The sequence below is a fragment of the Watersipora subatra genome, chromosome 9, assembly GCF_963576615.1.
Source record: "Watersipora subatra chromosome 9, tzWatSuba1.1, whole genome shotgun sequence".
Lineage (NCBI taxonomy): Eukaryota > Metazoa > Bryozoa > Gymnolaemata > Cheilostomatida > Watersiporidae > Watersipora > Watersipora subatra.
Window position 1 is genome coordinate 52527317 of NC_088716.1, and position 24745 is coordinate 52552061.

The 24745-nt window shown below is 36.9% G+C and overlaps 1 protein-coding gene across 2 annotated transcripts in view; it reads left to right on the plus strand.

The window, feature by feature from the left end:
- The first annotated feature begins 8825 nt into the window (after nucleotides 1-8825).
- Nucleotides 8826-24745, plus strand: part of LOC137403601 (sestrin-1-like) — a 48892-nt gene continuing 32972 nt past the window's right edge. Inside the window, exons 1-3 of one of the 2 annotated variants that reach the window (XM_068089565.1) lie at nucleotides 8826-8996; nucleotides 9464-9661; nucleotides 15163-15243. In XM_068089565.1, coding sequence (XP_067945666.1) covers nucleotides 8841-8996; nucleotides 9464-9661; nucleotides 15163-15243 — 435 coding nt within the window. In that variant the 5' untranslated portion in view covers nucleotides 8826-8840. Of the gene's footprint in view, nucleotides 8997-9463; nucleotides 9662-15162; nucleotides 15244-22778; nucleotides 23019-24745 lie in introns of those variants that run through there. The other variant, XM_068089566.1, reaches the window with a different exon arrangement.

Sequence of the window (24745 nt, forward strand, 5' to 3'; positions counted from 1 at the left end):
AGTGTAGCAGAGTTGCTCGTTCGATCCGGCGATTGGCGTCGGCCAACTCCAGGAAGCGAGCAATGAAGTACTCTACGACCCCTTTTTCCATGTATTAGGGAGTCTTGAATTGCCGTGCTGACTCTTGAGGTCTCGGCATCAGCAATACCCGTTCCAGAGCCTCAACTAATTGGTCAGGGCCTGGGTCGGCACACCTTGCCGCTCTGTTAGTCATGTGTTTAGCGTGGGGCCTCCAAGCAGGTTTCTGCCACTTGTATGGCAGTTGTTCTACTGTCCCTTCTCGCTTGTTTGCTGCTGCCTTGGAAAGCAGCTCAGTTAGTGAGGGGCTCCCAGTAGGTTTCTGCAACTTGTATGACAGTTGTTCTACTGTCCCTCTCCTTCCGTGTTGTTGTGTGGGTTTCGTGCTACCGGTTTGCAGGCAGGACTTACACCACTCCCTCTGGGTTTCTCCCTACTGCCAGTTTAAAGGCAGCAGAAGGTTCTTCCAGTCGGAGCTGCACTGCCATTTTTTAGGCAGGCTTTACTCCGTGCTTCCTGGTTTTTTACTACTGCCACTTTGAAGGCAGCAGAAAGTCTTTCCAGTATGAGCCTGGATGTGGAGCTTTGTTGGGGATCGCCTTATCCCACCGCTGTCACCAGTGTGAAGGTTTATTGCGCTACATTTACTGCTCCACAAGTACACGGCTCAGTGCAAGTGTTTATACATATATATGTCTACTTCGTTCATAAAGGGTTTGCAATAGAAAGCATGCAACATGTAATGAACAGGAGCAGAATAGCTCTGCCTTCTGATCGGGGCGCATGCTCTCATATAGTGGGAGGCCCCGCCTTCTGTTCCATCTAGCTGGACTCGGCTGGCTTGGCTTGGCTTAGCTCAACTTGACTCAGCTCGGCTCTGATCGAGTAAAGCTCAATATGTCTTGTACAGCCCACAACAATAAATTGTTTATATCAATAACAGTTAATTCTTTTGTTGTCCAATTCCAAAGCTTTTCGTTTTTTCGTTAAAACTTTGAAAGCAACACCATAGAAATAATCAATAACGGTCTCAAGCTAGTAGTAGCTCTCTGTTTAACTCGGTCTTTCTACTTCAAAGTAGCCTACAAACGGTATATAAAAAACTGCTTAAATTTAACATGGTAGATAAACTTTCAAAACAACGCTATAGAAACAATTACTGTCTCAGGCTAATAGAGGCTCTTTGTGTAACGCGGTCCTGATACTTCGAAGTACATCTACACACAGTATGTAAAAAACGGTTTAACTTCACGACGGTAGATGGAACTTTGAAAGCAACATCATAAAAATAACTACAAATTAACTGTCCAAAAATTAACTCACTGAAATTTAGACTAGGTAAAGTTTAAAGTTTTTGCATTATTTCCATAGTTTTTACACTCGCTTATAGTTTTAATTTGCAACATTTTTAATTTCACTAACTTTACTTTTAACAAAAATGAATTGAGAAATTCCAATTGGGATCTACAAAATTAATTTATTTGTAGAATGAAAGTTTTTTTCAAGTTTTTTTTTGTGTATTGGAAAATTTGTATGCTAAGGCAATCCTAAATGAAGGTTTGACTGAGGTTTTTTATCAAAAATAAACTAATTAGAGACAATCTAATGTTTTTAATTAAGTGTTAGCAAAGGAATTTCGTAAATCAAAATGATCTCACATGACTAATACTTTTATATGATAAATATAAATTGTGGCTTGTTATTGATCAATTGTTGGCTGCCATAAATAATTTCTACTCAGCACAGGTGACTTGCTGACTATATCCTAATTGCAAGAACAATCACTATCACACAGAGGTTTTCAGTTTCCATGTATGACACCTACTAGTATAAACATATTTTCATAGTCATAAACAAGACAGGACATAACATGTTATTCAACATTTTCTGAAACACTTTTAAAGATATTTTTTCATTTTTATGCAAATATAAATGATAACAACCAAGTCTGGCTAACTGTTGCTTTTTTCCCTTTTTTTTGTTTTTTTTTGTTTTACTATTGTTGTATGGCCTAATTTGAAAAACATTTCTATTTGTGAAATGAAATTATTGCCAATAAAGTACTATATATATATATAAGTCTCTATCCTACATTTATATCTGTAAAATGAACAGGAACAGCATGAACAAAGTTTAGTTAGTAACTTAGACTAACAGATATTAACTTTATTTACATCAGTCAGCGCTGTTTAGAGTAAGTCAGACCATGAGACAAACAATAAAAACAAAAGATTGTAAAGTAATTTATGTGTATTAAAAGAAAAAGCTCTTTTTGCATAACGTTGTTCTATAATGTAAATCGGCAAGGTGTTGGTGTCTGGTATGAGGTGTAGCGGATTTTCGGGGAAGTAGGAATGTACAGAAGGTTCAAACAGATTGGAGATACGATTTGAGTGTTTTAAACAGCAATTATCTAAAAACAGAGTTATTTCCTCCGCATTAAGAGCATTTAGACGCTGGTCATAGCTGTCCATATCAGATGGCACAATATTAAAACATAATTTTTGAAAGTGTTCAAGATTTTCTTTATCAGTTTTTGATACAAAGGATACCAGCTTGGAGCAGTGTAAAACAAAATGGACAATACACGATCCTGGTGAAAGAGTAATAGACCTTTTTGTTTTACACCAATCTTGTTGAGCTGAATAAGAGCATGAGTTGATGCTCTAGTCTTTGAGATAATAAAGTTGACATAGCTTGAGAACCGTAAATAATTCTCTATTTGTATGCCCTATTTGTATTCTCTATTTGTATTTGTATGCCCAGAAGCTTGACATCGTCAGTATTTTTGTTTATTCAGGATGGTTGACTACTGTTTGTGTAAAAAATTACACCATAATTTCCTTGTTACCCAAACTGGCTTCAAGACAAATTCTTTCAGCATTCAAGTACTTGTCAGTATATGTCAAAAAATAACTATTTCAATTTAATTATATTTATAAAACAACAATAAAAAGTAGCAGTCAAACTTTCTTTAATTGCTAATATATCGAGTTGATAGTAAGTTGCGAATGAGTGAGTTGTTAAAAACTCAGATATAATTTTTCTTAGTAGGATTATCAGATTTCCTTCTGTAGTGCTTACATGCCGACCGTATAATTACTACCCTGGCAAAGAATCATTAACTATTTGAACAGCTAGCTTTGCGCAATTCATACTGAGACCGGCCGACCAGCATTGCGGTTAGTTTGTCTCGCCTAGCTGAGCTGAATAGATAGCGTAATCGTCAAGCATTTAGATCCAGTAAGTTGACTAACTAAGCTCACATTCATCTCTCTTGCTTCAGTCTTTGCATTGTTATGTAAGCTAGCTTTCAAGACATATTCTATCATCATTCAAGCACCTGTCAGTATCTGTCATAAGTTTTAGCACTTTTGCTATAAAAACTAGCTGATGAAATGCAGTTGTAATTTGATAGCTGTTATCTGTCTGTAGTTTATTGCCGTAAATTCTTAGCTGATTGTCTAAGTGACCTTGTCTTTAGTTACAGACCAGCTATGTTGTTTTACATGCGACGTGATGGTGGTACATATCGTGACACCTTTTGATACAAGCTGTGACGCCTGTTGATACACATTGACACTTGCTAACATACACCGAGGCACTTGCTGTCAAACACCGCGACACTTACTGACACACTGTGACACTGACAGACACACATTCTGTAGCTTGGTTCTTACTCACTCTGCTCTGTACAATCGGCTATACTGAATCTCAAGTCGTTTTATTGACATTCAAACAAATTTGTTACATTTATTAGAGCTTTAGCCAGGAAAGTACTCAGTTCTAGCACGTTCTAGCAAGTTCTAGCAGTTCACCATAAGCAGAATTTTTAATAAAGTCTTAGGAGACTTTATTAAAGATGACTAGATATATTCTACTAAATTAATTAGGCCTAATTATAATAACTAAAATTATACCTTCTATATATGTATAGGTCTTATATTACCATAAAAGATAGTGCGTTGTGTTATCTTTATTTTGTTTTAACAAAATACTAAATACAAAATACGCACTGCACACGTAATTAAGTTCTCAACACGTTCTGTGTTTATAAAGAAATATTGTTGAATATATACAAGTAATAGCAGCTTAAATGAAAACCTTCTCAGTAGGATGTCCACAAACGCAGATATTCAAGGAGTTTTACGTTTTATTTTTACAGCTTTCAGCTGTATAAATCTTTGTGCTTTCACTTGATATTCACTTCACCAAATAGAAGATTGGAATTCTGGTAGTTAAGATTAGTTCAGGTTTGATATCTGTCAGTTTAACTACGTTTCCTCGGTTTGGAACCTGCCGATGGAAGACTCCTCCGGACCTTTTCTTGGGCCTTGGTCACAAAGTTGTGTTATGCAACATGTTTACTGCTTGAAATTGGCAGGGCCGGTAATAGGAGGCTTCCAAGCCTGTATAAGCTGATGCAAGCTTCCAGCACTCCTGCAATACACATTAGGAGACACATGTGTAATATGTGTTAGTTCGATGCCTTTCTTATGATTCCTTGAGGGTGTGTATTGCCTTCACAACACGCGTGGAATGTTCTGGACAATAGGGGCTAGGATTTACTATAAGGGTTCTATGGTTAGGCCTGAGGCCACTGGCCCCAATCCATAAATACAGTGATTTGTTTAGTTTATCTTTGCTATTATCAACATTGGTTAGTAGTTGGCTAGTAGATACAAATTCTAAGTCTGTCAATAGACACATACTCTATCGATAAACATACTCTATCAATAGACATACTCTATCAATAGACACATACTTTACCAGTAGATATATTCACAAGATAGCGTCTTCTGTGAACTCATTGTTAGCTTATAAGTGTTCATTTTATGGAAGTTTCAATTTTGTGTTTGTGGTATTACAACTCCATATAGGCTAAGTATGTTTCCTTCTCAATAACTGCCGCTATGTGTATTATATATTCATTACTAACATAACTTGTTGCCTTGTGATATTTTTATTAACTTGAACGAAGTTTTTCCTTTCATTTCAAAGCAAAGATTTTTTAAACCGCATCATTTCTAAATTGAAAATGTTTATAGTTTGTGACTGTAGGAGATATTTTGTAAACTAAAATATTGTAAACGCAAAAGTTGAATATTACAAATGGAGTTTTCTAAAATAATAGTTCTGTAAAAAGTTAAAGTACATGTCATGGATACAAATTTATAGTATTTCGCTGTTTGCAGTTTTATGGGCTAGACTTATCCCATATGAATATCCAGGCAGATTATGGCTTTTACAAATTTCATATTCACTAGCGATTCTACCGAATATTACGTGTGTTTATACATTGTTGATATTAAAGTTGTCTGCACTAGCAAAAATTATTTACTGCATTTAATGGCACGGCCTCTGGCCCACTATTTGGTACATCAGATATTGACTAAAGTCTATAGTTCTATAAATATACAGCATTCTTTGCGATTTAATTCTGCTGGCGTAATATCGAACAGCGATACTTTTATCGTGTATTTATTCTAGTTTATATAAACAAAATGTAGAATAAATATAAATATTCTGGTAAAATAAATTAAATAAATTCAAAGGAAATCCAATGGTTCATATCTGGAATAGATGCAATCTTTGATAACTGTATGCTAGCTAAAGGAACAGCGGTAAGCGTAGCCCTTAGAGGCAGAGTGGGTCCTCCAGCTGACTTGAAGCAGTCAGCATTGTGTTTTATCTTTACATTTACTTGCATTCCTCCCATCTGCTTATTAATTTTAAGCTGCGTTAAGGTACGGTCACACGTGCTGATTTTTTCGTTGGTGCTGACCGAATTCACGAAATAATGAAAAACAGAATTATTCGGCCAAAATTCACAAATTGTCAGAGCTGTGTCTACTTACCAAAATCGTCGACAAAACGCAACGCTTTTAATTAGCTAAGCAAATTGTTAGCGAGCACAAATCTAGCTGTTTTTGCAATTTATATAGTCCGAGAAACATGACACGACACGCAAGAAAAATACTAACGCAATTTGCCATTGTAAATACGATGCGATTGATTTGATTGCGCTAAAAATGGCAACTCTTTCTACAACAGAACTTTTGCTGCTGAAAAAATTGTTATTATTAAAAAAGAAACTATTTGTAGCCATGGTGTCCGAATGATAAAGATTCAACAATAGCGCGATTCAGGCAGTTGCGTCGTATGTGCTATGTTGAATTGCATTGGTACTTTTATTGTGTGTTTCTGTGAGGCGGTGTTTTTCAAATATTTAAAATATTTGAGGAAAGAAAGTCGTGGAAAGATTGGAATCTTTGACACAAACTGTATATGCTTACTCTGAATAGTATGGCTTCAACAGATAGGATAGTTGGGAGAAATATGAGCAGAGGCGGATTTTTTAGACATTTTTTATATAAAATTGTGAATTGAAAAGAACCAGGCTATATATTGACATTTGATCTTCTGCTTGACATTGTATATGACCCTACACGACCCTGGAATATAACTCAAAAAGTTTGTAAACGCTCTTCGCTAGAGCGGATAACTTCATTTTTAAAAGCATTCAGATAGGAACTTTGTTATGATGAGGCTTGATCTGCTCATTATTAAAGGTATGACAGTAAAGTTTTACAGCCGTAGCAGTTATAACTCTATTTTTGTATATTTACAAAAACATATACAGTGAAACTCGGATAACTCGCCCTAGGATATCTCGAACACATGGTTAACTCGAATGGATTTGTTTGGTCCGTTCCCACGCAATGATAAATTGCTTTAGATAACTCGACCTTAACTTCGTTAACTCGAACAATTCTTTTGCCCAACGGCTACCGAGACGGTTGTTATCGCTTTAGAATATCACTTTATTCCAAGCCATAGAGATAAACAACAACTTTTAGTAGTTCTTAGGCACCATTATTACCACTATCGACAAAATATTTTCGTTAACGACTTTTCTAAAGGTTTGCAAAAAATCAAATTTCCCAAAAATTCACCTGGGATCGCCCTCCGCAAGCAAGGAGAACCCAGGTAACCTTCAGATAAACTTTAAGAAAAATCGGCAAAACTGGTTTTTGTTAAAACGCTCAAAAGAAAAAATATGTCTTTTTTTCGGAGAGTTTCAACCGCGGTCAGGTTTTGCCTATTTTAATCTGAAAACGTCCTGGCAGTCACATCACCTAAAACAAACAAACGAATTTCAAGTAATAAAAGGAAAATATTTATACTTTCTGATAAAAATTGTTAAAACATTACATGAGAGGTCCCTTAACTTGCAACAAGCAATCAATGCTTTTGATTTATATATAGTTTGTATATGTACTGATAAATACAATAATACATGCACTTGTGACAGAGTTCTAATAACTTGAACGCTCTGATAACTCGAACACTTTCTCTTGGTCCCGTGAAGGTCGAGTTAGCCGAGTTTCACTGTATTTGTACAACTTTCTATTCGTGAAGATACATTCAATGCTGCCGACCATGTATTTCAACTACTACCTGCCCAACACTTCTTGTTGGTGTTTATGGCAAAGATTCAAAGAAATCGATTCTGTAGCTAAAATTGAAAGATTTGTATGTACGCTGTCTTAATAATACTTAAACAAGTGTAACAAAGACAACCGAAATTCAACCAAACTTAGACTTTTGCTGACTTGAGAACTATCGTGATTGTGATATAATATTACTCAAATTGATAGACAGAGGGATGCAATAGTGTTATACTCTCTAGCGATACAGATACATCGTCAAGAATAACAAGCAATTACAATGCATACAGAACAATCTTTGTAGACGGATCCATTTTCATGACGAATAATTGGCTACCTAAAACCGGAATTTACAAAAGTCTCGTACAAAGAATTATGATGCATTTGCTGTAGTATTTAAGTCGTTAGTTAACTGATCAGAAGTTCGACCTGCCTCACTCCTCAGTCGTAAACTTTTTAAATTAGAAATTTACTTTTGATTCGAATATAATTTTCTGTCATTTAATCATTTTCCCTGTTGCCGCACTTTTTTAAAGCTAAACTTTCTGATAAAATCTACTAAAATTTCATGTCAGCATTTTTCTGAGATGATCTGACTGCCAGGATGTTTCAAGATTAACATCGATAAAACCTGATCGTGGTTAAAACTATCAGAAGAGAAATACTTGTGAAATACTATCAGAAGAGAGAACACGTCTTTCAAATCAGAAAGACGCGACGCACAAAAGCGCGACGTTTTTGTGCGTCAAGTCGCAACTAGTGACGCACAAAAACGTCACTAGTTGCTATAGTTGATATCAGTTGTTGCGGTCAAGTTGCAGCATTACACGTCTCTATTCTGTCAGTCTTTTTACATCTATAGATGTCATAATCGCTTTTTAGCTTGATCTGCACAGTTTAACCGCAATCAAGTTTTGTCGATTTTAGTTTTCATCCTGGCAGGCAGATCACCTCAAACATGATGAGCAATTTCACATGATGGAAAAACACCAAAACTTTTTGATAGAATCTACTAAAATTTGTACAAGTTTACTTTTAAGGACAGCGAAGTGTCGGGTGGACACCTGCTCTTGTCAGTCTAGCAGTTTAGAGACTATTTAGTTAGAAAAGCATGCTTTCTGGTCTAGAGTTTGTTGAAGCCAAAAAAGCTCAACCTTTCAAGGTTGTTTGCCTGTAATGAGCGCACGCATGTGGAGTGACCTGAGAATGGCCTGACCAATGGGCTATAAGCATTATTTTTATTACCTGATATAATTGTAGCCTATGGCTATGCAAGGCTATTGTTTAGACACGAATGTAACCGTAGCGGTAGACCACATACACACATTTTTATTCTAGCAGCCTTCCTCGTTACCTCCTTCATCGATCACCATGAATAGAAGTAAACCATCATCTCCTCGACGCATTCTCTGTCCAAACGACTGTTTTCTTGATGACTTTCGAAAGTTCGATAGTCGATCGTATCAAGGATTTACGAGTTTGGATGCTGAAACGAGAGCCAACACGTATAGCAACCTTAGAAATAAGGTACTCCTGTTCACATCAATACTGTCTGATTGCTGTTTTTATTTCATTCTAATGTTTTTATCAAAACATCTCAGCAGCAATGACTTGTTGAGCTTTTATGATTGTAAGTAATATCAGATGATGTAGGATTTTGCTAGCTCTCCATGACTTCTTGTATTTCTGTAGATAGGAATTTAATGATACATTCATGCAAATCATCTACGGAGCAGCCGTGCTTTAGTGGTTCGTCCGCTGGCATAAAATCGGTAGGTCAGTGGTTCAAATCCCAGAAGGGTCGTTGGTGGTGTCAGTAAGGGCATCCAGCCACAATGGCTCCTGTGCCAAATCCTACGGGCAAATGGTCACAGTGTATTCAGTTCCAGAATAAATCTGCTTCGTAATGTAGTGTCACACATGCAGCAGAGAGGGAATAAATCTTGATAATGAAATTAAATTAAAAAATAAATATACCAATATAATCGTTACAGATTTGCTCCTGGCTGGGCTGTGTCGAATCGCCAAGGCACAAACGAAACATAAAAGTGAAGCTAATAAGAGATGTGAACGGAGACGCCAGCACTCCACAACTGTTGCAGTATCACATGGACACCTTGTGTTGCTTGTCAGTTCAATGCCCCTTGGAAGATGTTAGGGGCTACTGCACACAGCTCGTCACTCTGATACAGGTGCCCCTTTACTTCATATAGCGTGTTGACATTTTAGTAGTATAGCCTAGTATCCATAGGTCTTAGTTTGGACATACACAGTAAACAGTACATTGACCTCAAGTGTCGGGTACATAAAAACTCGTGCTATGATCTGCAGACAGTTGTCACCCGCACTAATTTAATGATACCCGCCACCGCAAGATAATGTTGCATTGTGTGGCTACCCAGCATTCTACATGTATATGTAGGCATGAGATAGCAGGTCTGACCTAGTCAAGAGTATAGGTATCACCTTGGACTATTTGCAATTAATTGAGATTGATAGCACTGCCTACTGTCTCATCCTATACAACCCCAGTTTGGTTGAACAGTTTTAGCAGTATTCCATAAAGAGCAGGTGGTTTTGTTATGTTGCAAGACACTAATGCAGCGATTTACGACGTTGCTGAGAGATGGTGCCATGCTGTTTTGTTTTCAGAAAATGTTTTGATTTTAAACATAACCACTTAGAAAATGTCTAGCGTTTTATCACAACACCGACGGGTGACAGCTTTCATCATTACTAAACAGAGTTGTCCACTTTTTTAAAAGCTTGAAGCGGCTCCTTCAAGAAAGCATTTGAAAGCATATTTTTTGCCATTTGAAAGATTGTGCGTGGCTACTTGAAATTCTATAAAGAGCTCTATGTTTTACAAAAGCTTGAGCATTTATACTGATATCAAAATAATTCTTTGTTTATTTAGACAGTTACTCAAAAATATTAGGTTGAGTTTTTTCGTTTCCCAGCATCATTTTAACAATTTCCTAAACATTACTAACACATAATATGGAACATTGTGTGCAATTTCTGTTATATGGAAATTGTTTCAAATTTTTTAATATTTTACAAACTTGATAACTCTGTGTAATTTTTATTTCCAAAACTAAAAGAATCCGTACCAACACGCTCATCAACACTAGCCCTACAGTTTCAGTATGACCACTAGCCCTACAGTTTCAGTATGACCACTAGCCCTACAGTTTCAGTATGACCACTAGCCCTACAGTTTCAGTATGACCACTAGCCCTACAGTTTCAGTATGACCACTAGCCCTACAGTTTCAGTATGACCACTAGCCCTACAGTTTCAGTATGACCACTAGCCCTACAGTTTCAGAATGACGCCATCAACATTCCATAAATATGACTTGATACTCATGTCGGAGTGTTATTCAACACCTCGTTTGTCAAGTTACCCTAGCATATGAGATGCATTGTGATCAAACAATATGACCACCTTAGGGTATTATTCTTTGCTCCATCTAGGGATCTAAGGCCACAGCAATTGGCACTGTATATTTACCGCTGAGCTGAAACTTCTGCCTCAGTGCGTCATTGCGCAACTATCAGAATTGATTTCAAAAATTTTCCACTGCCACAAAGCAGCATACTTGCATTTTATTATTGCTGCTTTTCAATCGATGGTTACTATATACCATACAACTCTCTCCACATCTAGCTAAGGTCTCCACAAGTAATTGAGAGATGGAAGGCGCTGCCATGTTTTATCTTGAGCTAAATATTGAAACTCCTTCAATTAGCCGGAAAATATCACAACAAACAGGTGCTTTGCTTTAATAATGCTTGCGAGTTCCCTACGGGTAGAGGATACACGATTTGGGTATACTCATGACGTGAGGATTCCAACCATGTATTCCTCTCAATTTTAGTAGAAATAAATGATAGTTTTTGCTTCGATGTAATGCATAATGGTACACGGTGGCCAAGTAGGGTATGGTTCAATGACAGTCGATAAGCTCATGTGTGGCGATGCAACGGAAGAAGTCGATAAACTGAGATCTTTATAAACAGTAGTACCTTAAGTGTCTAGTGTTGGGTCATCAGGTGGGATAAATATCTGCACAATTATTCCCAACTGTGGCATTGTGATAGATTGGTGCAATGGTAGAGTGTCAGTGTTCTAAGCCTAAAGTCATTAATTCGCACCCTGTGGAAAACAATCTTTTTTCGTAGCCTCTAAGCGTGGTTACGGACGGACACACACACACACGGCTCTTAGTTTAGCGTTTAACAAAGATTTTAATGTTTAAAGGCTACCATTGATTTGCAGGCTGTTGATAGAGTAATTACCTTGTCAATCGCATACGGGCTGAAAGAGGTGTGCAGAAGACATTTCTAAGTTTATGAATCTGCATATGACTAAACGGAAGATTATCATGTGCCCCATCATGATAGATATATGGAATACTTTGTCACATCTTGGCCCTTAAAACCTACCTATTGACACCATGGAATATTAATTCCTCTTCAGATAAGCTTGGTGATTGTCCGTTGAATCCATTATTGCAAGGCAGAACCAATCAAGCTGCAAGAGTGATTGATTTTACTTAGACCTGACACAAGTGCCCTCATGTACATTAATTAGAAGTTGATTTCTAAACTGGCCAACCTTTCCTAAGGCCGTCTTCCATGACAGTAAATCTCAACGTTAGAGAGGCTCTCAATGGCAGGCTTAGAGGTCATTGTCTTCCTCTGATGCTTGTCTTTGGTAAAAAGAACTGCGAGTTTTTAATAATTAGTTGACACTCAGTATCTTTCCATGATGTTGATTTGGAGTTGGGCGCTTATTGAGTTTTCACGTGTTAAGTGCTTCGATGGACATGGACGTTGCGGATTAACGCAGGCGGTTGGTTAGAAAAGGTAAAGATTTTTAGGCCAGAGATCTTATAGTGGCGCATTCGAAACTGTTCAAATCAGAATAAGAATGACTAAATTTTGAAAAATGTTTAAAAAAGAATAGCTAGTTTCTTGTGCATCATTTGCAAGCATGAAACATTCAATAAAACTTTGCGAGTAACAAAACTCACTTGACTTGCGGACATTTGCTGCTTCCACCTTGCGGATGGCGCAAATATGCAGAATAGCCGCATCATCGAGACATAATGTATGACAACCAGTACCGAGCTGTGTGGCTGATTGTTAACCAACTCATCTAGATTCAGTAAACACCAGGAAAGTTCTCCTAAGCTAAACCTGATTCATAGAGTTACTGTCGATGGCCAAAACTAGATGATATTCTAGGAAGTTAATCATGCTACAACATAACATTGCTACATTTGTCCACTGATCTATCGTACTTCAAGGGATCCAACCCAATTCATGGCAACGTTTGCCGTTTCCATTTTACGATCATTTGGCCATCTTGCTGATGACAGAAACTCGCGGATTAACCGTGCCATGGAAACATAGCGTATATTCTCAGAATGTACTGCAAAGTAAAGCAAATTTTCAAGTATGCTGGACTCCTGTCTCCTCAAAAGGGTTTCTGTTAGTATTTCACTCAATCTGCCAGTTACTGTACAATTCAAAAGGATCAATAAGCGCCTTTGAAACTGTAGGCTTCCATTCGATTGATGACTCCCGTGTTTATACAACTTGAGGTATCCTAGAATCGCTAGCTATGACTGTTACATCAAAGGTGCTCTTCGTTAATTGTGAATATAAAACGGCATGATCAAGATTGGCCTATAGACTTACTATAGCTTGTCAAAAAACCCTGTAAATCATGAACCGATGCTGTTCTTTACTGCTAGGAGTTGTCTCACCTTAGTACTTTGATAAGTTTTCCATGAGCAAAGGCTTAGACAGTGGAGGCGTAGAAAACATCTAAGAAATTCACTGTGTTTCCATGCTTTAAATCAGTTCGGAGCCGTTTCCACTCTCAATCATACGGTAAAATACGAACGCATTCGACGCCATTTTGATTCGCCAAACTTGTGCGAAGGTATTCGCTGTGGAAAAGTGAGTCTGCTTTAACAAGTTTGTTTTAAGGGATACATCACAAATTTTGGAAAGATCTACATACTCCGTGCAACTCCGAACTGTTGAAATGGTAGAGTGCGAACTCATCGGCAGCGGGCAGCTCCGAACCCATTCAAAGCATGGAAACGCAGTGATAGACATCAACCAGAGGCATGGACATCATTGAAGACATGAACACCGTGTGTGGGAAATATTGCAATGATTCATGGTTGTAACATCATTTGTCCCATTTGGAATGTCTAAGCTATATAAGTACCCTTGTCTCTCAAGCTAGTGTATACCAACAATAGCTAGATATGCTTTGATTGTAGATCTATTAGCATTTGAGAAATAAAACGCACCCAGTATCTCGACACCTTGTCCTCAGCCCATCATCAATCTAACATTTCTTAGTGTTAAGAAAACAATGAAATGTGATGATAGAGGGGTAAAATATTGCCCTTCAATTACGTTGTTGTTGTGTTTGACAATGAGATTATTTGAGGTCAAGGTTGTGTATAAGCTTATCACAAGTAAGAGTCAAATTTTCGTTAACATTTGTAGTGTTTTCTTTTGAAAACTAAACTAGAACTAGCTAAAGTCAGCCCAAGTGCAGAGCGACAGATTGTGGAGTAAGTCACTTGTGGTCATTTTTATACCATGTTTGTGTTACAGTGAGATAACCTAAATTGAATACACGGAACAAAAAAATCAGAGATGTTTAGCGCTAGTTTGAGAACACTAATCTGAAATTGTTGTTTTGTTGGATTTCGTATTAACTTTCAGAAAATTAGATTTCCATTTTAATTTTGAAATAGCAAATGTTACAGCAAGATGTTTTCTTAATTAGAAACTGTTGGGTACAGTGAACTCAGCGCCGACCTACACATATGGGCCCATTTGAATTAGGCATGGCTTTGCTGATGTAATGTCAGGTATTTTTCCATTGGTTTTCATCTAATAATACAAAATCAATAATACTCTTGTAATAACGCTCGTGAAAGGGTAGCCGTAAGGCAAAGGTAGCTCACTCATTCATTAATCTAATGCAATGACTAGCTGTATTAAGGAGTGGTTAAGTCCCGCCCCTCTGCAGACATTACTTACATGTAAGGCTTTGTGATAGCGAGCTGATGCAATGCAGAGACATTGTTTCCAGGCAGCATTCCATGCATAAGACTTGTACACCAATTAGCATACCGTTCTTAGGAGGGATACAGAGCTTTAGTATCTTCTCAAATGATTGCTGCCGGCAACCGTAGAGGCTAGCTGCAAACATTGGCAAGTATTTCGTACAGGAAGCTCCGGCTCTTAGCAGTCTGTTCTTTTTGCTTAATATTTACATTTTATCTAAAGCTAAATTTTACATTTGATTTCACAGTTTAATGACACACCAAATTTTGGCATGTTAGTCTAATAATATAAAAATAATAATTTCTGCATCAAATCGAGTTACTTTATTTATCGGAGTTGTCTGCTCTCGTGCTTATAGTATTTTGTATAGAAAACAACTCCGTTGCAAAACTGGAAACGCGAGATGAGCATTACTCCTTGTTGTAGCAATGGTAATTAATAGTTTTTTTCTTAGTTTTAATATAAACCAATATTATTGTTAGTGCTTCAGTATTTTGTTAACACCTGGTGATATTTCTTCTAAAAACATTTAACTTCAAATGTTGTTTTCTATTAGCATATGTAAATCAAATGTATGTTTTCAGGATAGCGGAGTAGCCATGATGGATGATATTCTATTTGATTTCCAGAAGGGAGGACCGAGCTCCTTCATTCCTATAAATGCAGTGAGTATTTACAGATCAGAATGGCTGAGTAGACACAGTCGGTGATAAAAACACATAAGCATGGTTACATGACTTCACGTTACGAGTAATGAGTATTGATATTATTGTGTATACATGTATGTAAATCCTGTTTATGTTTTGAAAAAATAATTATAAGGCAATATTGTGTTGACAAACCCTGTTTTATCGCGTCCTGCATTCCTCAGTTTTTTGTCGAATCAGTAAATTTTCCATAGCCCTGTCATTTGGGATTGCGATGCCCTAAACTATTCCGGGATGTTTTCTACACACCAACAGTCAGTGCAAAAACTAGGTGGAAGACCAGGATGTTAACCTATTTTACTTTGTCAGTTTAAATGCTGGTCATTACTTCAGCGTTTGGTAAGCTCTGCTATTAGCTACTTTGAATATCTATCTGGCTGCCTATCTAACTTCTATGAAGTCTTTTTATCACAATGACAGAAGATATTTAATTAAAAAACTCAATCATTCTAGGTTTTGTGCACAATCCTTCGTTTTTTCGTGACGTCATTTTATCATTGTCGGCCATCTTTACAGACAATTTATCATTAGAAACACGAAGCTTTTGCAATGATAATTTGAAAACGACGATTTTGTTTACAATTTTTTATTATAGTATCAAAACAACACTTAAAAGTACTAATAAATCAAATAAAAACGATCGTTTTCTACAAAAATGGCGGCTTTTTCGTGAACGAGTGCATGTGCAAACGACTTGATGACTTCAAAAAAACGATGGATTGAAGGATTTTGTGTTGAAGAAAAGGTAGTAGAATAGCTACATTTATAACAATGTAGTTCGAAGTTCATTTAGCTAGTAGCATATGTGCTCTCACTCGTTGCAACACACATTTCATCATTAAATATAAAAGAACAGTTTATTTGTGTCCAGTTTCTAGTGATGGCCACTTGTTACTGCCTACCGCTGCTAGGTTAGTTATCAAAGACATTTAGTTTTATGTTAAGGTTTTGCTTACAGTTAGAACTTGAACAGGAACTATTGTTATCTTTAAAAACATGTCGACAAACTATATGCGATCTCTTAGAGAAATCTACTTTATGTTGCTATTCTCAGTATTGAATTGCTAGCCTGAGATTCTCACCAAAGCCAGTGATTCAAGTTTTGGAAAACAAAAGAAACTGTATCTTTCAGCTAACAAACAGCTGAGTGGTTAGCCTGGTACATATGTCTGGATATTTGTTTAACAACTTAGTTTGACGAGTTGTATAGTCCTTCATGTTATATATTACCACTATATTTTAAAATAGTTATATTTTTGACAATTTCTACTAAAAACTAATGACCTTTACGTCTTCTGATGCAACCTAAAACTATGTTTGAAGTTGCGTTCTCTTTGCTAAACATAATGCAGGTTGTACATTTGTGCTTCCGAAAATTTGTTGAAAAGTAAACTTTCACTAACTTTTAGTAAATTTTATCAGAAAGTATCGCTATTTTTTATTATTCAAGATTGTTTTTGATGCTTCAGGTGATCTGACTACCAGAATGTTTCAAGGATAAAATCGACAAAACTTCATCACAATAAAATCACTCAGAAAAAATGCGCGCAGAATAACGTCACTAGTTATTATTTTAGCTATATTTGATATCGACTGTCAGGTTAAAGTTGCAGCGTTACGCATCTTTATTCTGTCAGTCTCTTTGCAGCTATAGACGTCGTAATCGCACTTTCACTTGATCTAATCGTTTTAACCGCAAGTTTTGTCAATTTTAATCTTGACATATCCTGATATTCGAACATCAGACATCAAAAACAATCGTAAATGATGGAAAAATACCAACGATTTCAGATAAACCCGACTAAGATATGTTAATTTTAGTTGATTTTATCCGAAGTTCATCTTTAAAGCTGTGTAGTGACAATTGAAAATTAGGCTACTGATTTATACCTTTGATATGTAAAGCAAGTCAATTTTATTCGTAAAAAAACACTAAGTTTAAATGTTCATAAGAGCTGATTCGTTATAAACTACGTACGCTGACTTTCTATAAATTTGTTATAATAACAGTATAATGTAGTTTACATAAATACCAGCAAACAATTAATATCAAATAGTCGAAGGTGACACCAAAAAATCAATGCATTTAGACCAACAACAATTTTGATTGGGTGAGCGTATGGTGATAATACATCACAAATCACTAAGTCTCTGACTAGTAATATTCAATATTTAAAAGCATTTAATATGTGAATTTTTTTGAAAATGGAGTTGTCCACACTACCAAAGAGCCTATTTGCTGTGTTCAAACTCTTGGTGTCTAAAGGTTGCGCTAGTGTCAAATATCAATTAAAGCTTTTTTAATAAATTCTAGTTCTGTGCAATCAACCTTTCCATAACAAAACATCTCAAACATACTCTTTCCATTATGTATAAATTTCCATTAAAACAGTCAGATACAAAATGATTTATAAATGGGTTACAGTACAATTAGATTTGACACTTCTCCAACACTCCTACTCATATATAGGTAAAAAAGTCTTATAGAGATTTGTGAAGGATTATGAAAGTGCTCTGTTGTTAAATGTTGAGCAGTAATTGAGGCGTGCGCATCCATTAATTTGGAGTTGTCTTCTATTTTACAGCAAGCGATCCAAAGCTTCCCAACTAACAAAATGTAGTCATTCTAACCATTCATTCTAAGCAACATCATTGGTTGGGTTCCGATTCACATTTGAATAAATTGGTGGTAACAAAAATAAAGTAACTTGTGTATTTGATAATAATATATTGTCTAATCAAATTTGAACTTCTGCTGCTTTTGGTCAAATTAAATTGACCGTAACCGAAGCCATTTAATTGCAAAGTTTTGGGTTTCAGCTGTTTCTAATAACCATAGGATCTGATGCAGCAAGCTTTGGTCGGACTAGTGTCAAGCCCCCCTTTCCAGTAGCCTGGAAACCTAAAGACTGTACTCGCCACATTTTACTTGGAAAGTCACCAGAATACAATTAACCCTTGGTAGTCGACCTCCCTAGTGAAACGAATCATACATTTACTAAAATCCTTTTCGATGTAAATAAAGTTGATTAGAATTTCATTGATGGACTCAATTGCTTGCAAAAATATTTCCCTTATCCGTCTTTCTCAGTTCTTTTTCTATCGTTTTTTTACGTCATCAAGTCGTTTGCACATGCGCTCGTTCACGAAAAAGCCGCCATATTTGTAGAAAACAAACATTTTTCTTTTGTTTACTAGTACTTTTAGGTGTTGTTTTGATACAATAATAAAAAAATTGCAAACAGAAACATTGTTTTCAAATTATCATTGCAAAAGCTTCGTGTTTTTAACGATAAAATTGTCTATAAAGATGTTCGACAACGATAAAATGACGTCATGAAAAAAACGAAGGATTGAGACATGACCAGCTCACGTTTCCTTCTTGTTTCCCTTTCAGTCCTCTCATCAGTTCCTATAAGCCATCACATCGCTCTCTTGAGGGTAAATTATACAAAAATATTTATTTAATGTTTTTGATTATGCTTATTCTTTAGTTTATGCACATTTACCTCTTTAATGCTGCATACATAAACATTTTATGTTTTGTATTATATCTATTTTTGTGCCTCTAAAATAGATTATTATCACTAGTACTCTGGCAGTCTTAACTTACGTGAGAGATCGTCAAGTGTGCCATTACAGCACAGAAAATTAGTATCTTTACAATTATTTCACAATTTTGATAGCTGGTCAATTAGTGTAGTTGTTAGTGTCAATCTACCACGCTGAAAGTTGTGAGTTCGAACCCTGTATGATGCAATTTTTTTTTCTCAACTTTCAACTGTGGCCCTGTACAGTCACAGCTCTTATTATAGTAAAGGTTATTTCTTATGGTTGAAACAGTTTTGATTTTTAACTTACAAATCAAACAGTTTTAACGGATTATGGTCGACTACCGAGAGACTAGCATACTTTTATTAACCCATCATTTTATCGGCTAATACCTAAATGTGCCGGTGTTTATCAATAATCGCTAGTTAAACGTTAAATCTGTCAAAATGTGTCGACATGCTTCACCATTTTCTGTAGTCCTTTGAGCCATGAAGCGCAAATGTTTACAAAGCACCCCCCATCTGCGGTTAAACCTTACGCTATTACCTGCCATACGTTCATTGATATTGCTTTCATTGGTTGCATCAGTAAAACACTGGAGAAAAGCTATCTCCATTGCAACAGCTCCTCTGACAGCCTTGTTTATGGCAGCATTTCTGACATCGTGAGCCAATGTCTAGTTACTGTCATGTTGTTGTTGGCACTTCTTGAATGAACTTCTCACCTCTTGCCTCTGGCTATCTGGTCATCAATCACTGGATTCTTATTTGGCACTGCATAACCTTCATCTGGCCATCGTATTATATTGCAGTGGTCATCATATTGGCTCACAATTCTAAAAGTGGTTGGTTGCCATGGTGATTCCATGTACAAATATTTAAAGAAGGAGTGTATTAGGAAAAATACCTTCACTGTTAAATAAAACTAATGGACAGTCCGGGACTGAATCCATTTGAACTCCGTGTGAAATCTCAGTTGCCTTCTTGTTGCTATAGAAGGATTTTTTAAAAGCCAGTTATAAATCATATCTTGACGGCAAACTATTTTGTAACCGAAGGCGAGAACTTTGGCCTGGCCAAGGTGGTACCAGGGTGCAGCTGATCTAAACCTACTATGTTACAGTTACTAGCGTAATAAGACTAACTAGCTGCTCAATGGCTATGCCTCTACTAAGGACAACCATGTAATGTCAGGGACATATTCCTATTCTTATTGTAAATATTTACTTTTTCCATGCCATGGATGTAGAGTTGTGTGCACATTGAGTGTAATAAGAGTTTCGACAGACATTCACATTTTTTCAGATTAACGTGGGCACTTTGTTAAAAAGAAAAAGATGTGCAGGTCAGAGGTCGTAGTGGCGTGTTCGGAACTGCTCAATTTGAAATAGGAACAACCGAAGCGTGGAAAATGTTTAAAATGGAATAGCTTGCACGGCTTTTTACTACGTATAATTCGCAAATGCCGTTTTTATCGTTCACAAGTATGTAACATCGAATAAAAATTTGTGAGTTACGATATTTCTTTGACCTGTGGATTTTTGCCATTTCTATCTTGCTGACGTCACAAAAATGTGATTTAACTGCGTCATGGGAACATAGTGGTTGAGTGTTTTGGGTTGGTATACCTTACCTCATTTACAGTTATAGTATTAAAACAGTTCTATTTACTGTTTCGTAAGACACTTGGGAATTTGTTTTTGATCATAAATGAAAATGGTACAAAACTGCCTCCTAAACTAAAGAGTAGCGGTGCGTGCCAATTTTCTTTTTCCGCTAGTGATTCGCCAATGTCTGCTCGCTCCAGGAGTGTTCTAGAACAGGTTTTTTGTCACATGGCCTGCTCAATACGCCAATCTGTCTCAGGTTCAGTGGGCCATGTAACAATGGTAATTAGCAATACCAATCCTATGGTTAATTGTAAGGTTTGGCTGCAAGCAAATGAAACAGGAGTTTTGGATCATTATGATGAAATATTAACAGGCCCCACTAGTAACCATTGGTTAGCGCCAGACTTGATCCAGTTGCTCCACCTGCACAAGTAGACGCAGGTAAAACCTTCTCACAATCCATTGTTGATCATTAGCAATTTTGCTGAATGCCACCTGACTCTCCTAGTCCATATGGGAACTACTCTGATCAACTTCTATTCCCCCCCCCCCCCCCCCCCCGACATCTTTGATGACATTTTTTAAGCTAGGCAATGTAATTCCCAAACGCCTAGATTTATATGAACCAGCCATCAGGTCTCGTACTAGCATATTCTGCTGCGCGAGATTGCCGTCGAGGTTTCGTCAACGATGTGGAAGTACAGAAACTCCGCTAGTACTAGTACAGTGAACTAACTAGCTACTTTGGATTTCTGGCTATTTCTATTTCTGGCTAACGAGTTTAGATTTGCTATGTGATCAGTACTCAATCAAAATGGCTTCGTTTTGCTACCTAAACACTTGGACACGAGGACCTAAGGCTTATACAGTCATATTCTGAACTGCTGGTTGATTTGATCTGCGCAATTCTAGCACGTCGGCCGACGATGGGCGGGAGATTTGCCGCTCTTTTGATTTCAGAGGATACTTCAACAGCTCGTTGTATGAATATGTTCGCTGTTTGTTCGCAGGCTGTTTTGCAACGATAGGCAATCATTGGCACCAACGTTAGGTCTACGACGTTTGTATTTATTCAGCTTGAGTTTACCTCTTTCACTTTGCTTTGGCAAATTTTACTATTGAGAATTTTTTGAATCGGAAATTACTAAAAAAAATAAAAACCTTTTTTGTGATTTTTTTTCTGTTTAAAAAAGAAACAGAAAAGGCGAGTGGGACACAGCTTTAGATCTGTAACTTTGTGGGATAAATATGTAATAATATATAATAATATATAATATCAGCGGAGTTATCTTAGAGAAGTAGTTGTTTTCTATAGAGTATTTAGCAGAAATCATCGCTAAAATTCAACAATCAGTAGCACAATCGATGAAGACGTTTTCAGTATAAAGAAACATCTGGCTGTGTAGCCACCTTTGCATATGTTTGGAGTTGTCATCCTTGTTGAAAGCATTTTATCATAATTACCTCTCTAGCCCGTGGTGATAATGCAATATATGCATAAACAGCTCACTGGAATTAAAAATTTTGTACTCATGTTTGCGTCTACTCATGTTTGCTTGCTTTTAACAGATCACAAAACGGGTGTGCGTAATCTTATGCAATCAATATTATCAAGGTTGTGACAAGTAAAAAACAATCCAAACTAATTTAATAGCATCGACTTCAACTGTTTTAAGGTTTTCATAGTTAATTAATTACTTTTGAAAGCAATTTTCTGCAACACTGAAATCTTCACAATCATAGACACACATAATATTCTAGTAGCTGAAAGCTGCTAGGCCATTCTTATCCATAAGTTGTAACCGGATGCAAAGCATAAGTGATCTAACTGATAAGAAATTGGATTCTCTCTCTCACCACATTTGTCAATATGATATGGTAAACCTGTTTCATCAATGATATAAACCAGTGCAGTTAAAGCCCCACACCATTTGCTCTTGCCGACTGGTCATTACTGGTCACCTATCTGACCTCAGCTGCTGGTTATCTTCGATGGCTCCCAAGGTGATTTGCAAAGCTGTCCAGGGGCCATGTTTGTTCAAGTCCTGTGATACAGTACACCTTTTAGCCTCTAACTCCATTTACATGCGTACATGCGGGCTCTAGCAAAGAGCCTCGAAAGCCTCGTTGATTGGGCGTGGTTTTGTGGCCGCACGACTTGCGAGCCGAGGAGTCGCGATGCGTAGCTATCTAGCGTAGCTATTGACTATTAACCAGGCATCCTAATTGTAAGGCAGTTTTATTGCCTGTCGTCGAGCCCATGTTCTATTTATAGCTCACTCTGACCACGTTGAGTTCGCGCTCAGCTGATTTCTCTATTCGGCGTTTGCGAGTGAGGATTGCCAGTCGTATGTTTAGCTAAGTACCGCGAATTACAACTTCGACCCGTAAGACAATTTAGTTGTAATACCAGAAACGCTTACTACAATGATTCATGGCTACCTCTAGCGCTCTTACCCTCGGTTCGTCCGACTCACTTAACAATAACATATGTTCAGAGGTTGCACCAACTTGGTACTTATGCAAGGACAACTACAATTTGAACGGAATCAGTGCGGAAAAGAACGCTCAGGTAAACGCTTTTATGTCGTAGTTCTCACGTGTAAATAAACAATGGCAGTTTAGGTGATTATGCTTTAGTAGTAGGTTCGATTTGGCTTGAAAAAATGAATTATTGAATCGCCATTAGTAGCGAAGGTAAATTTTGATACATCTTTGTCCTAGATGATAGGGCAACTTCTCTGCTAAAAATCTTTTCACCAATTCCAAAAAACTTATAGTCACCAGTTTAGTTGTCCACAGTGTGAAAGATTTTCCACGAATCAGCAATTTATTTTGGCCAACCTGTATATTTCGCTAAAGCACTACTACGGAGGTTGCTGAGCTGACAATACGCATGTTTTGTTAAGTTTCTAAAACTAACAAGTATCCTGCAGGTTGCTGTAATCCTAGCTTCTGTTTGTAGTGGCTGTGCGGTTTCGCCATTGATAGCCGTGATACGATCCTCCAATTAGGGCAAGCACCTAATGTTGCAGGCTCAAATTGATAGACAATAATTTTTATGGTAATGATGCTGACACGATGAGATGATGACATGATGGAGTTTGAAGATGAATTGGATTACAACATAGCCTTGCAATGTCAATCGTTTTTCAATCGTTCTCAGCTGCGGTTTTATTTTGCTTTTATTTGACAGGGTAGATGCACGCCTCATCGGCTCCCATACAGTTATCCAGGGCCGTGTTGTCTCAAAACCGCTAATAGCTAGCGTCCGGATTCAGAATAGTAGAATGGTAAAAAGTAGGACTTGGCATGCTCTCTTTTTGTAGACTGCCAAATGTCTGATTTTTATAAAAGCTGTTAAGATTTTTGTCTGTAACTATCAGAGCAAAAAGAAGTTAAAATTAATGTCATACAGTGGTTGATGGGGCAGAAGGAAAGAGTGTACAGTGGAACCTCGGTACTCGAACAATTCTGACCCTCTGACAGTTTGGAACAAGAACTTCGAGGATATTTTGTCTTCAAATTTGTACATACAACTGTGTATTTGGAGTTTGAACAACCAAACGCGCGCTGATTTGACAGCGTCAGTTTTAGTCAGCCTGCAGTTGAGGATAGACTTGACTCTTTGTGCACGGTACAAAAAATTATTTCATATTTTTCGTAACTTATTCTTATGATCCCAGGAAAGTCAGCATTGATGAGAAGCCAAGATGAAAGATCGTGATGACAATCATTTAGTTGAAAAAAGGAAATTATAGAGACGCTTAAAAATGGCACGCTTCTCTTACCGTTTGTTTTTATAATTTAGGCCTACTCGTGGTAGTCTGTTGTTACTAATATTAGCAATATTATTATTAAATGTATTGTAATTTATTATTGCTGACTTTGAATCGCTATTTGAACTATTCAGGTGTTTGACACGAACCTATAAGGAAACTATGGTAGCATTTATTATATATTCAATCTGGTTTTGCTATGAAGTATGCTTGAGCCCAAGAAATTCTGCAGAGCAAGTCGTTGTTTTAAACTGTTTTCTCTTCCAACGGAATATCCTACTTGTACAAGAGTCTCGACTTGAACTCCTATTTTCCAAATTTCTTATTACGAGTCTACTGCCAAGAACAAGGCTATAATATATAAAATTCTTACATTAGTTGATAGTATATAGTCTCGATTAAAATCTAGAATGAAATTCGTTTGGCCTTGAGAGAGTTCGTACATAATTATCTATCGTAAATAAGTATCTGTTGCTGGAAATGCATGCAATGATATTTTGTAAAACATCCAGCTAGCCAA